We start from the raw sequence: 15,019 nt of genomic DNA, 5'->3' as shown, positions 1-15,019 counted from the left end.
AAGAAATACCTCAAGCTGTTAGCTTGAAACCTTTTGCGCTCTGAATGTCGTGGTGATTATGTATAACGGCTGACGGTGGAATAATTCTGTTTTCGCAAAACTCAAACAAACATTAAGCCATAAAGGAGGTTACAACTAGAAGCAGATGCATTACATATATATCCTTCATCTGAATGTGTCAGTGCTTATCATGCAACATTCTTCTCAGCTCAACCTCATACAACAAGAAGACGTAACATTTTGACCTCAAAGAGAGGCCTGTGAACGCGCTGTCTGTGAAGTTGATGTGGTGGAACCTGATGAAAATGGGGAAGCATTAAGATGTGAGGAACTTTAACAAGGGTCAAACAGTCTTGGTGGATGAGTCATGGTGTGTCCACAAGTGCAGAGAAACTGGTGAACCAGTAAAAGGGTCAGGACTTATTGATGGACCAGAGAGATGGCAGGGTTGCCTGTGTTGCCAAAAACAAGAGCTTCTGTTGCCAGAATTACAGAAAAAGAATTAATTTTTTTCTTTAAAGAGAGCTTTAAACTACGAAAGAGGACTATGGTCACTGAAAAACAACAAGAATTATGACTGATCTCAAAATTATGACATTAATCTCGGGATTCTTACTTTAATATCAGAATTCTAATTCTGTGTCAATCTACATCTAAATCCAAATAAATAACCAAACATTCTCTGGTGCATGTCCATTATGTTAGCATGTTCTTTGACACAGACTTTCTGCACACTGAAACCGTGTGTTAAATTGGGCAGATCTGAGATTTAAGACTACATTTGTCTGCTGCTGCATAAACAATTTTAACAATTCTGAATCTTAGAAAAAAAAGAGAATTCTGAGATTAAAGTCAGAATTCTTTCTTTCCCAATGGCTCTAATCCTCTTCTGTATGAACTACACAAACTGACTTTAATAAATAATTTTGGAAAGTATTAGCCAGGGCTGCACGATGCCACTATTGGCAGCGCTGTTGCCTTACAGCAAAGTGGTCCTGGGTTCAAATCCTGACCTCCGTAGAGTTTGGATGTCCTTTGCATGCGTGGGTTCTTTCCAAGTACACCAGCTTCCTCCCACAGTCCAAAAACATGACTGTTTAGGTTAATTTGTCTCTCTAAATTGCCTTTGGGTATGAGGGGGTGTGTATGTGTGTGGCCTCTGTGTTGCCCTGTAATGGAATGGCGACCTGTGCAGAGTGTACCTCTCAACCAATGACCACTGGAGATAGGCACCAGCCCCCACAGCTCTCCATGGATAAGCAGTTAAACCCAATTGATAGATGGATGGAGTATTTACCGTTAAGTGAAATTAAATCAAACATATATCCTCTACAAATATAGTTACATTCTAACATCTTTAGCAATTTTATATTGATAACAAATACTTATTTTCAGTTATTAGGAGTGTAGAGAATATTGAGGCTGATATGTTCTATTTAAGTTGTACTACAAATCCACTAAATAAAACAAGGAATTGCTGGAAAAAAGTATCACATAGATATCATAGAAAGCAAAGACAACATGTGCAACAGTTTGACCTCTGCAAGTTCAAAACACAAAGCTCAGCATGATAAAGATGAAAACTCCTACACAAAAGTCACACACATTACTCAGATGAATGCCGCAAGCTGTAAGCTATTGCATATCTGTCTTATGTTTCCCTGCTTAGGTAAATAACACCGCAACATTGCCTTTCTTCCTACACACTCGATACTGTAGAATACAGAATTTAATCTCCAGCCAGTATTTTTGGAGATGTCAAAAAACCTGAGGTGACAAAGATCCAATAATAACTGAATCCCATGCAATGCTATGCAGAGGCTCAGTCTACCCGGATGAATATTTAATGACCTTTGCATGCCAAAATGCTTGACACCCTAAATCATAGCAGCCCAATCTACTTCCTGATTAACTTAGCTAGTGGTTACTTGACACTGTGCAGAGCACTGCACTTTAATCAATAAGGTCCCGTTTATTCGGAGCCGCTCTTCAATTAAACAATAACATTTTTGTTGCGTTTCCACCGCTTGCTTACATAACATCAGTATCTGAAGTTTCTCACACCAGCACTTTTTGAGAATAGGTCTCTGAGTAAAACTTTTATCCTCCACAGAGATGTGAAGTATTTTGCTGGAGCGAAAGTGCAGAACGCACAGATGCTAACAACAAAAACAGTGGCAAATAGCATTCTCTTGTGCTTTGTAGCCTTTTGAGTTTAACACAATTCTTGATAAGGGATATATGTTACATGAGCATTTGTTCGTGGGAGATTGGTTACTGTTTCCTATTTGCTTTGGAAGCTAATGGTCAAAAGTGAATGCGCGTTCGATGACATGCTAAAATCCCAACTCCATCCAGTGCCTTGGCATGACAAATACAGCTGACTCAAGGTTTGTGGGCGCTGGTGTCCAAATATGGAACTTTTCTCCAATCAACATGCAAAAATACTGGCAGTTTCTAGCCAGCTGTCTTTTGTAAATGTAGCCTAAAATAAACACAGTGAAAATGTGTCTTGTTGAAAATTTACAAAGTAAATTTTAAATTTCTTTATCCCACAAAATGCAACAAACATACTTCAAAGTCATAATAGAATTTGATATTCATCATGTTTAAATCTATACAAAACATGTTTCTATACAAAACAGAATTAACGCTGACAAAATACTTTCTGGAAACAATAATGACTCAGAGCATTTCGTTTGTTCAACAGGATAACCGTGACACGCTGCAGACATTGTTCATGAATGATCAGAAGAACACAATGAGCTTGAGTTGCTGTCCAATTTTTCTCAATCCAATAACACCATCCAGTCTTTAGGATGTTCTGGGCAAAAAACTCCAATCATGGGCGGAACATCTCACAGCTTCCTTTACGTAGAGGTTATGCAGACAGCAGACTGTCAGACCTTGTGCAGGCCATGCCTCCAGAGGTCAGGACTGTCTGAGTCTGGAAAGTGAGGCTATGCGTTACTTTCACTGTCTGCAATTTCTCTTTGATTTGTATGTGTGTGTTTATATCCAATGACCAAATGAAAGCCTGGTCAGGAAAAGCTTGATATAGAACAAAAGCACGACAGTGTGAACTCAGCTGTGTTTGTGAGCGGCCATGTGGCTCTCCCACAGCCAGCCTGCGTTAGCGTGGCTGTCTGTGTGAGTCCACGTCAAAGAAAGAGAGATTATACGCCACACTGCTAAACTCTGATAAGGGACTGAAGTGCCTTAGGTTGAATGTCGATGTATCTATCCACACATGTGTGTTTGATGGCTGCGTATTTAAATGTTTTGACAGATCTTGAGGAAAAGGTCAACAGCACACCAAAAGTAATATTGTATCAGTGCAGGATGTATGCACGTGTGCATGCTACTAAGACACAACACTTAATTGGATGTGTGCTTGATGGTTTTGACAATACTTGCTATAACAGCTTGAGGCAACACAAACAGAAGTGAGAGTGCGCATACACACTCCCTTCCTCTTGTTTGTTTTTATGTCATGCCATCTGTTACTGATCTGCATTCTTCCTCAGTTTTATCTCCCCTTTTACTGCTTCTCCTCTCTCTGTCTCCAAACAGAGATGCTGAGAGCATATTTGAAGTAATAGGTCCTGATAAAAGTAAAAAAAGCTTAACATTACATTAAAATTAAACCTGGCTATCTTTTCAGAAATGAGCCACGAGAGCTGTGGCACAACAGCAGTGATAAATGACCATATCAGCAAGTCAGGAATGATGCAGATTTTCTTTTTTAAAATTAAAATTGATCTTTATCTACTTTTACAGATGTGGCAAAAATAACGGTTGCATGAGAAGTTATATTTGCTTTGATCCTGTTGCTGGAGAGAGAACAAAAAGTAGCATCCAGTTTTTATTCCTGGAAAAAATATTTAAAATGCTCAACATAAAAGCCAGAAACACATCTAAGCTACTTTTTATGCTGCTCTGTTACACTTGACTGCCTTCCTTTGCTAACTCGCTTCAACCACTACTAGAAAATCTCACCTTAACACTTCAATTCTCTCCCGTCAAATCTGTTCTGCGTGGATGTTAGGGTTGTAAAAATATTTAATTTTCAAATATAATCAGAAAATTTTGGATTTTTAAGATACTCATTCAGATCAAAATTAGTTTGAACTGTTTTCATCTTTCCAAGTTGACACCAAACTTCATACATTAATTGTGGCGAAGCATCTTAATTCAGACTGTGATGTCTGAATCAAAGTTAAAAATGTCACTAAAGCTATATGTATGAATGTGTGTGTGTGGGTATCTACAAAAGCATAAGTAAATTGCACTTTTTTCCCATCTTTTTTATTTATTGTTGCATATCTAGCACTGACTTATTAATTCCGATCATATTTGTTAGATTATTTCCATGTTATGTTAACATGGCCCTTTAAAACGTCTGAGAAATCTCGTGTGAAAAGAGCTGAGGAAGTCATTGTGGTGCCCCTTCCCTCCATCTTGGATCTGCTTCAGAACCGCAGCAGGGACAAGGCTCTGATTATTGCCAGAGATCGCTCACACCCTCTCCATGAACTTCTGGAACTGTCGTCATCAGACAAATGGTACCACAACATCAAAAGCAGAACCACCAGAGACGCAGCTTTCTGCCTCAGGCTGTTAGGACTACAAGCTTCTGATCACATTATGCACATATCATATTGCAAAATTGGTCTTTGTGTATGCTGTTATTTAAACATCCCAGAAATATACCACTCCATAGTTGTAGTACTACAAAAGCTACACAGAACAAAATGACAATATCTGATTTAATGTGGATAGTCTATGAAGTAGCACAGTAATGAAATTTAATGTACACTTGTTTATTTTTTGTTTGTAAATATTAGCTCATTGGAAATGACCCCACCTAGAGAACAGTCTGATCCCGTCCAGTTCTGGTCGCAGGCACATGTACTGGTCTCTGCGTTGTAGGTGCCGTGGCCAGAGCACTGGTCCGGACACAAGGCCTTAGCAATCTCACAGCTGGCTCCACCCCATCCCGGCTGACAGTGGCACTCGCCGTGGATACACACCCCATGGGCCGAACAACTGGGGTCTATGCAGTCCACTGGAGACAGATGGGGAGAAGGGATTACTAATTTAACAGACACTGCTGAGAAAGAGTGCTGCAGGATTTTTATTTTTCCTTTAATATTGTAACAAGAACACAAGTTATTTTTAAGCAAGAGACCAGATATCATTGAAAATCTTTTCTAGGTGTCAGCCTAAAATGTGAGGAGAAGAAAGACACCAGTACACAAGCACGCTTTGCATACTTGGATAAAACCCACCTTTCATTTCCAGGGTGTGATTTGTGTATTTTCATACAGTTTGAGATTAGTTTTTCTGAAAAGACAAACGCTACACTTGTGATGGACACGTTACACGGAATTTTAAAATTAAATGTGCAAATTTAGCTTCTGCATGTCATGTCATTGTGATTAAATCTGTTCTGCTTGTTGAACCGTTATTTAACTACAGACATAAAAAAAATAAAAAATTGAGCACATTCATCCAGTTGATTATTCAATTTGCACATCCCAGATAGAGACATGAAGATGCAGGATGCATAGCTGAAAACTTTAGGCCACGACGCTAATAAAAAAATGAAGATGACTCGATCTGTTAGGGTCTTTTTATGACTGTTCCATGTCTCTGATTGGCTTGTTTTGGCTGCTGCTGTGCAACCCTTCAATCACTATCCTGTTTGTTTATTGAACAAACCTTTTCAACTGACATGAATTATGGAAAAAAAAAAATTTAATTCATAACATATTCCAAAAAACCTGTGGACGTCTGGCTTAGCTGTGGATCATAATTTATTATGGTATCAGATGTGGAGGTAATGCAGTGACTTAATAAAAGCAGCATTATTTCTATAAACTGCAGAAAATCCAATGCAAGATATATCACAGTGTGAAGGTGGTTTTAGCCAAGATCCTGGTCCTGATATGTTGATTTTAGAGATAATAAATGTTATGAGTTTCAAGTAATTTGCATCCTGAATTTTGATGCTCCTGTTAACACAAACTGTTCCGTTAATGCTAATTTCCTGATTAAGAGTCGGTTTATTTCTGACTGTGATCAAACAGAAATGGGAACCTCTACAGGAAGCCTGCACAAAACCTCCAGGACATTGTAAAGTGTGTTGTTAAACACAGAACGGCAGCATAACAGAGGAAATATGTACAACTTTCCTTCTTGTTTAAGGGCTCATTTAAACTTCCTGACATTGCAGAAAAATGGCAATAAAAATTAAAAATGACTTCTATAGCTAACAGAGAGAGTATTGATTTGAATCAGCATTACGACCAAGGTGGTACCCAGAGTGACTTGACTGTGTAGCTCAGTGGCTTAGGAGAAGTGCAAATGAAGTTGGGGTGGCGTTAGAAGTCAGACTCCTGTGCATGTTGTTGCATTTATGAACACAAAGACCTGAGAAAATGCGATTAAATGAAAATGCTTAATCAATGCTGTCAAGAACACAGAGAAAACACATCCAGTTATAAACCTAACTCACCTCATCCCCCAAAACGGCTTTCACCCCTCATATAAATGATCTTCATTATGTCTGCTTTTATACACTCTTTAAAGATTTGAATATAAAGTCACTCTGCAGTCCGTTTGTGAACCTGCGTAGCGCGCCGTATGTGCAGCGAATGCCAAATTAGTGTCAACTGGCTGCGATTAAATTGCGGTAATGTACACCGTGTGGCTTGTCTAAGCTTTTAGCAACTGTAGTGTAACCACTGATGTGTAATTGTATGTCAGATTAGAGTAAATTAATTTGAGCTGGAACATTATCATTTTAATAAGCTACTTTTCAGCAGGGGTAACTCAAGCAGGTGTGCATAGGTCATTCAGATTATTAGCTTTAAATCTGCACTGTTATGTATTTAGCCACTGGGTGGTCAAATTCATGTAGGGAGAAAAGGTGAAAACTAACAAGGGATTAATTACATTAACAATGCACCTTTATCCCACCCAGGAGTTGGAGAGCACCTAGGTGGGCTAATGCTAACCTTCATAAACCTAAGAATGTTTAACTGGCATCTTTTTTAAATAAGTTTAACACTTTAAATTGTCACTTTACATTGATGAAGTCCGTACAGAAAAGATGAGAGCTAATGGTATTATTATTATTATTATGACAGCTATTAACAAAATATCACATAAAGCAAAGTGGTTAACAGTTCCTACAATGCTTGTGGCTGTTGGACACATTCTGATAAAGAAGCCTAATAATCTGTAGTAAACAAGCTTTAATGTGCTCTCGCAGTTCAAGTCATCAGGCACAGGAACCATTCGGCTGAGTTCAGCAGGCAGAAAACAGATTTGCTTAATGATTGTAATTGCTCTGGTCCTGCAGTGTTGGAGGAAAATGTCCTGCAGGGATGCTAGGACTAATCTTATGCAGCACTCTGCTACTTTGGCCACTCTGCAGGGCTTTCTGATCTTCAGCTGAAGAAGATTCTGAATCACAAGCCGATCCCCGGGTCCAGAACACGCTCTATAGTGACCGTACAGAATATTTTAGGAATTGCCATGGAGACCTTAACTTTTCTCTCCTCTCTTTGTCAGGTGACAAACCTGTGAACACCAGAGCATCAGGATGAGTGGATGAGGTTTTGTCCCTGTAAAAATAGACACTCAGGTAGCTGAGGCTGATTACCCTCACCACAGGTACATCGTAGTTACACATCAGGCGGGATGGTCAACCTTTCAGTGTGTCAGTAATTGGCATACCAGCTACAAAATTATATATCTTAGTCATAACTTGCCTAACGTCAATAATTTCTCACTAAATGCTGATGCTGATACATTGGGTTGCTGTGCTTACAGAATAAATAAATTATTTTCTGCCATACACAGTCTTTGCAGTGAAATCTTTGGTTGTAATAAAATATGGCAAAGTTCAGGGGGTGTTTTAAAATTTAAGAATGGCTGGCTGCCTGCCAACAGATGAAATGCTACTCCACTTCCCTTCTTTAGGCTTGCAGACCAGATATAAGATTTAGAACTACAGCGTGATCGACAAACCTCACAATTGTGTTTTACTAGAGGTGTAAACCCCCTGCAGCTTTGTCAGGACACCAGAGGGTTTAAAACCCATCCTATGTTCATAATAACATTAGAAAAGCAAGGAAGGTGCCCACACTGTAATTTCCCCAGTGTAACAAGCAGCTGAGTACCAGTGTTCTCCGCTGCCTGTTCTGTCTCAGATCCCTCAGCTTGGTAAAGAGTCTGAGTGGGAGTATCGCTGTTAAATGCTGAGAAGAGTACGTTCTGTCTTTTCCACCTTGATGTTGGCCTTCGCACATTGTCTTCAGTAAAGATCTCGTTTGATGAGCGTGTCTAGAAAATGATTTCATGGTTTGCCTTTTAAGTGAGTTGGGAACAGCTCGCAAACTGATGCATTAGTGATGTAGATAACAGAGTCTGGATGTGGGTTTTCAAAGATTTGTCGTTGTGTTGACAGTTGTGAGGTAGATTCCCCTTAACAATGTCAAACAACAGAATGCTTCAAGTTCTAATGCGAAAACTCATGATAGTTGTTCCCTACTTTAAAATTGCAGTATGTTACTTTTATAAATAATAATAAAAAAGTGTTGAAACTGTCACTGTATTGTAATATGAGACAAATAATGTGTAAAAAGAAAAAGAAAAGTCAATCTCCTCTCTATGCGACTATTGCCATCCTAAGAAATGCACCAACCCCGGTCAAAAGCAACCAATCAGAGCCAGGAGGAGCATTTTAGCCGTCAATTAAGCCGTCTGCTAAATGTGCTAAAACAGAACAATAAATTACCGTTCCAGGAAAACCACTTATTTCCTGTCACCGGTAGCTATGCTAACTAGACTTGTAATTCAAGGCAGACTCTACTAGTGGGAAGTCACTGTAGTGTTGTAGAGATACATGAGCATGATTGACAGCTCTAAGACTATTCTCCTGTCTCTAATTAGCACTGGGAGAAGGAAGAGGAGCTCAAATTCTTCACAGGTTATCAGCGTCATACCATGCTATCATAACATAGTGACAGTTTCAGCAATAATTTTTTTTAATTTTAAATAAAAGTTACAAGCTCCTGCTTTAAGTTGAACATTTATTACATATCTATACAAATACCAACAAACCCACTGCCTTGGTGGGCTTCTTTTTCCTACCTTCATCACAGTTATCTCCCTTATAACCAGTGTTGCAGATGCAGGCTCCCATCATGCAGATGCCATGTCCTCCACAGTTGATGTCAATGCACTGGTTGGACGGGACGTCACACTCAGTGCCTTTCCACCCACTGTAGCACTGGCAGCGGCCACGGGAGTAGTGGCCATTCCCACTGCACAGGACCGGGCAGGCAGCTGAATTAGATACATGGAGACAGATGACTTAGTCAGGCAGTAAATCACCCCCTCCTGAACAAAATTTTGTAAACCAACAAAATCCGCAATTAGTCAAAATCTGAATAATTTATGATTTAAACGGAATAAACAGCTCCAGGGGCCTTGAGCAGCTTTTGTCTGAATATTTATAGTTACCTTTCTTATTGTGTGAGTAAAATAATTCTATTATTCCTTTGAGATGCGAACAGCTTGCTTACTTGATTGATGAATCCAGGGTAAAAACAAGGCCAGAAAACACCGGCGCCAAACAATGCTCAACACACCAATTATTTTCTATTATAATCCCCCACACATCAGCCCAAGACACTTTCTGACACTGTCCTATTTTCAAGCACTGTTGCACCTGAAAAAACACAATTTTTATTTCTGGTCTCTTCCTCCTGTGACAGCCGGGCTCCTGTAATCGCTCTCCTCCACTTTTATATCAGCACTGTCTTTTTAATAAAAGCATAAGGGGAGATTATTGTCCAGGCTACACAAATAGAAAGAACAAGATGAGTTTGCTACAAAGTTTCTTGATATTTCATAAAATAGCTGTGGAGTGCCTTTGACCTGTGATATATGAGGTTCCATTTGGCTTTAGGCTATGCAAAAAGATATAAACAGGTGTGTCTAAAATAATATGCGGTAAGTTGATCCCCAACCCAGGGAACATGAAGGCTGTGAAAATGGAAAGGCAAGTGTACAGAGCAGCCGACGGAGCCTTCGGAGTGCGCGGGTCACGTTTACTGCTGGGATAACAATCTCGGAACAATAACTGCTTCTCTGTGGGTGGCTGAGTGTTTTTCCATGAGCATTTACCTCGAGAGCAGTCAGGCCCCAGAAATCCCGGGAAACAGTGGCATATTCCTGAGAGACAATCACCGTTTCCGTGACAATTCTGAGGACACTCCATAATTGACTCTGATTAAGTGAATATGAGAAAGAGAGAGAGAGCAAGAAAGAGAAAGGGAGAATTTAGTTGTGAAAATTAATTAGGTAGATTTGAAATGAAATTGAATATTTTAAGAAATAACATGCACAGAGTGAGGCTGCATAGAGAACCATCGTCTGTGGTTGCTGTTGTTACAGCCAGTCGGCCCCATCAACACATTTAAAAATCCAATTATCCTGCTGTCTCGCTGGCTCTTTTTCTTCTTATGTGACTAGTACAACCGGCCATGAAGACCCGTAAATGTGTGTGTGTGTGTGTGTGTGTGTGTTTTAAAAAAACACAGCTGCATATGTGTACGAGTAGCACACATGCACATAATCGGAGAGCACGTACAGTATACAGTTTGCAATCAGCAGATGGCACATCTTGTGTTTGTGGTTTCAGTTTTTGTGCTGGCAATTTATGATTTCAGAATATTGTGCAGATAACCACATTAACTTACTTTGTAACAAAAAGCAGTATTTACTTATAGTTATATTTGCACTGCTGCGAGATTTTGATTATAGTCTTATCATACCCACAGGAAAAGCTGCAAGAAAAGTCCAATTAAAATCTATCAGTAATTAGCAGACTGATTGCTGTATGAATGAGCAGAAATTATTGTACTCTTGTGCAATGCTTACCCCAGTTTGCATTAAAATGACCTCAAATATAAGGAAGCTGTTGCTTCAAATATTTCAGATGAAAGAGCATTTTTTGTGATACTCAAAGGGTGCAAGTCCAATAAGAATCTCTTACTTAAGACCCTTGGACAACATTTACATAAAAACGGGCAGTGAACAATTTTCTTCTGTTCAAAAAATAATCAATGACTGACTGAAATTCAGCAGGATGATCAAAGACACTTCTACATTACAAAAAAGGTTTAAAAACTCTCAATATTCTGGCACCCTGTGCCAGAATATCAAATAGAAATTACATGAGGAATCCTATGCCACTGAAAACAGGAAATGTTTAGTCTCAGTTGTTTTGTATTTTATAGAGTATTTGGTTTTAAAAACTATAAAGTCAGTTTTATCACATTAACACTGATTAAATCCTAATTTCAAACATCATCAAGCTAAATCTGCCAGCATTTAAGTTATTTCAGAAGACTTGCTTATGAAAAGTGAGAGGAACATAGTTTAGCTCATGCTGGGGATGTGAATTCAGCTCACATTTGTGGCAGAAAAGCGCTACAAAAGAATAAATTCAGTCTTAACGTCATTGAGCCAGTTTTGGAACAAGCTTACCAGAACAATCGGAACAATACATTTTATTATTCCTGTGGCATATTGGGTTTTGGGATATTAAAGCAGAAAATCCTCCATTGTGCCACTGCAATATAAAATCAACAGGTTCCAGTCAGCATTACATAAGTGGGCTTCGATCAGTAGTTCAGTAGATATTTAATCAGAAGATGAGACGTTTGTATGACATACCCCCCATGAACTCTTATATGCACTTCAATGGGTGATTGAGAGACAGATTGCGAAGGATCCTTCAACATTCATTTATTGCCTAAAACAACTCTTTGCAGGCTGCTTTGACTCTTTGAAATAAAAAATATACTCAAAACGTAAAGGTTAGTTTACAAAAAGCCAGGCTAACAAAAGGAAGCGGCCACTCAAAGACGCACATAGATCCTACCTATGACGATTGTATTATAGGAGACTTGCTCTGTGTTCCGTCCATCATTGTAAAATGCCAGATGCCAGATTCCTGTGTCCAGGTACTGGATGAAGCCGGCCTCCAGCACGTTGACGGACCGCGTGTGTCGAGCGCCAGGCTCCTCCTCGTGGAAACCGGCGATGTACGCAAACATAGAGTCTGCGTCACTGAGAGCTCGCTTGTCTTTGGAAATGAGTCGACTACCGTCCAGTAGCTCAACAAAATCATACTGGAAGACACAAATACACAGAAATACAAGCATCATTCACCATGATGGACAATCAGGGACAAAGATGTTAAGTTTTGGAGGCCTGTTCTATGTTCTGATTAAATTAAAACTGAAGTGATTGGCCATAGTGACCACTGTTGCATTTAGAAGAAAAAGGGGGAATTGTTGCAAGCCTGAGAATACCATATTGGGGTGGAGGCATCATGTTGTGAGGATGATTTGTTGCAGTAGGGATTAGTGGATTTCATGACGAAAGATCATTATGTGGAAATATTGAAGAAACAAACACCTCAAGACATCAACCTGGAATTTGAATCTTGGGTCTTTTAAATCGACAATGATTTAAAACAGGGGTTTTAAAAATGATTTAAAACCCCCATACATAATACATAAAATGGAATACATAATTCCATTTTATGTATTATTTGAGTCTGGAGGATCTTTTATTTTGAAAATCCTTTAACTGGATTCTCTCGGTTACGTCTTGCGCGCCAACATTGAGCCCACAAGCAGCAAAATGAGTAAGAAACAGATCAGATGTCTTTGGAAAGTTTATTTGCGAAGGGGAAAAGGCCCAGAGAAGAGACAGGAGAATCCCGGCAGGTGATTCCCACATTCCAAGCCCGCTCTGCATGATATGGTGACCGGCTCGTTAATGAGGCAATGAAGCCTTCAAACTGAGGCAATGAAGCCTGCAGCCCGCCCAGGGGGCTGCATCAAAATTACCAAGTCTTGACCGGTCCGCGGTAATAAAAAGGTTGGGGACCACTGATTTAAAAGACGTTTATCGCCAAAGTGATTGGCTACCATAGTGACTGAGAGACAAGAAAGTCCTTCAGCTTTGGTTTTTCCATCACAAAGTAATGTTTGGGCTTGAAAGGTGAGAGTAAGACACTTACATACAAACACCATCTGTCATGGGGAATCGGCCAAAAGTCCAGCAAAGCTTGTGGAAGGTTACATAAGAAGTTTGACCAAATACCAAAGAATTGTATGTAAACTTTAGAATAAAGGATATAATGTAAGCAAGATGCTTTTAAAAATGAAAGAGCCTGCGAGAAACAAACTGCATCACTTTGCTTTTAAGTGAAGGAACTCTTGGACTAGAAGTTCCCTTTCTAGATTGGCTTCATAGACTGTATGAAGGCCTATGATAACTTTGATAGAAACACAATGCAGAAGATTTTCTAATCTTCTGGAGTGTCCATTGAGCTCCTCAGGATCATCCAACATTTATATGGTATGAGGGCCTAAAATGCAAAGCAGTCTGTGAAGGTGTTAGCACATACAAAAGGACTCACGCAATGCTAAAGGCCAATCACACGGAGCCTTGTCCTGCTGTATGTGTTTTGGTGTTAAAAGAGAGTGGTAACTTTTCGCCACCACATGTTTGAGAAGGGATTGCTGCAAAGTGTCTCAATACAATGCTGAGCTTCTTTAGAGAAACAAGTTTTACCAAATGGCATTACATTCTCTACTGACCTTAACTGTGCTACACAGTAAATGGGATTGTATTGCACTGTATGTACTTCAATCTGAATGTGAGTGCATGTCTAGACTGGAATGTAAAGGGTTGGATTGAATTCACCTAAATATCTGAACAGGAATTGTACCAAGTAGTGATTCACATCAAAAATGCAGTTCTTGGAAAGAGTCTCAGTTACAAACCAGAAACCAAAAAGCAATTACACAAAGAAAATTGGTGACCCGGGCTGTATGAAAGAAAGGAAAGAAGTGAGGTTTTGAGGAATTCTTGCAAGCTGCATGTTTTGTGTTTATTCCATCTGATCTGAAGGGCTGCTGGCATGTTTATGCTTTCGAGTCAGGAACAGATGAACATCGATTTGGCCAGTTGAGTCAGCAGCATCTTTCTAAAATCAAAATATATTTTCAGTGAATCTTCCCATCAAAACACTGCGGAAAAAGTTAGCTTTCTCTTAAGCATATTTGATGACTGACTCAATGATACCATTGACTTGTTTTAGTTTTAAACTTCAGCATGGAACCATCTTGATATGATATTTTATATTTAGAAAAGACAAACCATTGTTTTCTAACTTTTACGCATGGTTTGAGTCTCTTTGCTGTGGGAATTGAAGCTAGGTCATGACAGTGGCTGTTCTGTTTTATTTAAAGAACACAGATAAATCACAGTCTGACCAAGGCGACATATGTTTCTGGAACATCATAATCTGTAGCAATGTCATCATTTCTGAAAACCTCAGATAATCTCAACCAAACCAGCCATTTACACTGGAAGAGGATTTACAACTGAGATAACTGGTTCAATCTACCTAGCAAGTTACTCACTGTGGTTAGTGACACAGGCTGGGTAATCACACAGTGGAGTTATTAACTTCATGCGATGGAGGATTGCCCTGCATACAAAGACCGTGGTCTTCTCAAAACTGTCCAAAATCATGGCTAAGTTAATGTGTCCCTCTCTACGTTGTCCTTAGGTGTTTTGTTTGTCCTGTGTGTCTGTGTCTCTGTGTTGCCTTGTCCTCTTGCCCAATGATCAGTGAATATACGTATCAGCCCCCCACGACTCAGCAGGGATAAGTGGGTATAGATGGATGAATGGATGGATGGGATGTACTTTTTGAAGTAAGATAAATCTCTTTTTGTGTACATCATTTTGCCTTTAGAGTAGAAGCTGCCCAATAATAATGCACATCTTACTTTCAGGTGTTGATCTCCTTAGACCACACAGTCCTCTAAACAAATACTTATACATCAACCTAAATGCTTAAGTCTGCATGAAGAGATGCAGTTTTAAGCTGGAAAAAACACATTAAAATAAG

At 39.4% G+C, this 15,019-nt stretch overlaps 1 protein-coding gene across 11 annotated transcripts in view; it reads right to left on the bottom strand.

Moving 5' to 3' along the window:
* The window catches only part of tenm3 (teneurin transmembrane protein 3), a 404,304-nt gene that overhangs the window by 201,842 nt on the left and 187,443 nt on the right, over positions 1-15,019 (bottom strand). For all 11 annotated transcript variants that reach the window (XM_032562228.1, XM_032562226.1, XM_032562229.1 and 8 more), the window contains 4 exons: positions 11,966-12,215; positions 10,204-10,305; positions 9,166-9,360; positions 4,868-5,068 (listed from right to left, as the gene is read on the bottom strand). In XM_032562228.1, the coding sequence (XP_032418119.1) occupies positions 4,868-5,068; positions 9,166-9,360; positions 10,204-10,305; positions 11,966-12,215 (748 nt within the window). The remainder of the gene's footprint in view (positions 1-4,867; positions 5,069-9,165; positions 9,361-10,203; positions 10,306-11,965; positions 12,216-15,019) is intronic.

The sequence above is a fragment of the Xiphophorus hellerii genome, chromosome 5 (assembly GCF_003331165.1).
Source record: "Xiphophorus hellerii strain 12219 chromosome 5, Xiphophorus_hellerii-4.1, whole genome shotgun sequence".
NCBI classification, from domain to species: Eukaryota; Metazoa; Chordata; class Actinopteri; order Cyprinodontiformes; family Poeciliidae; genus Xiphophorus; species Xiphophorus hellerii.
This window is presented reverse-complemented; position numbering and strand designations above follow the sequence as displayed.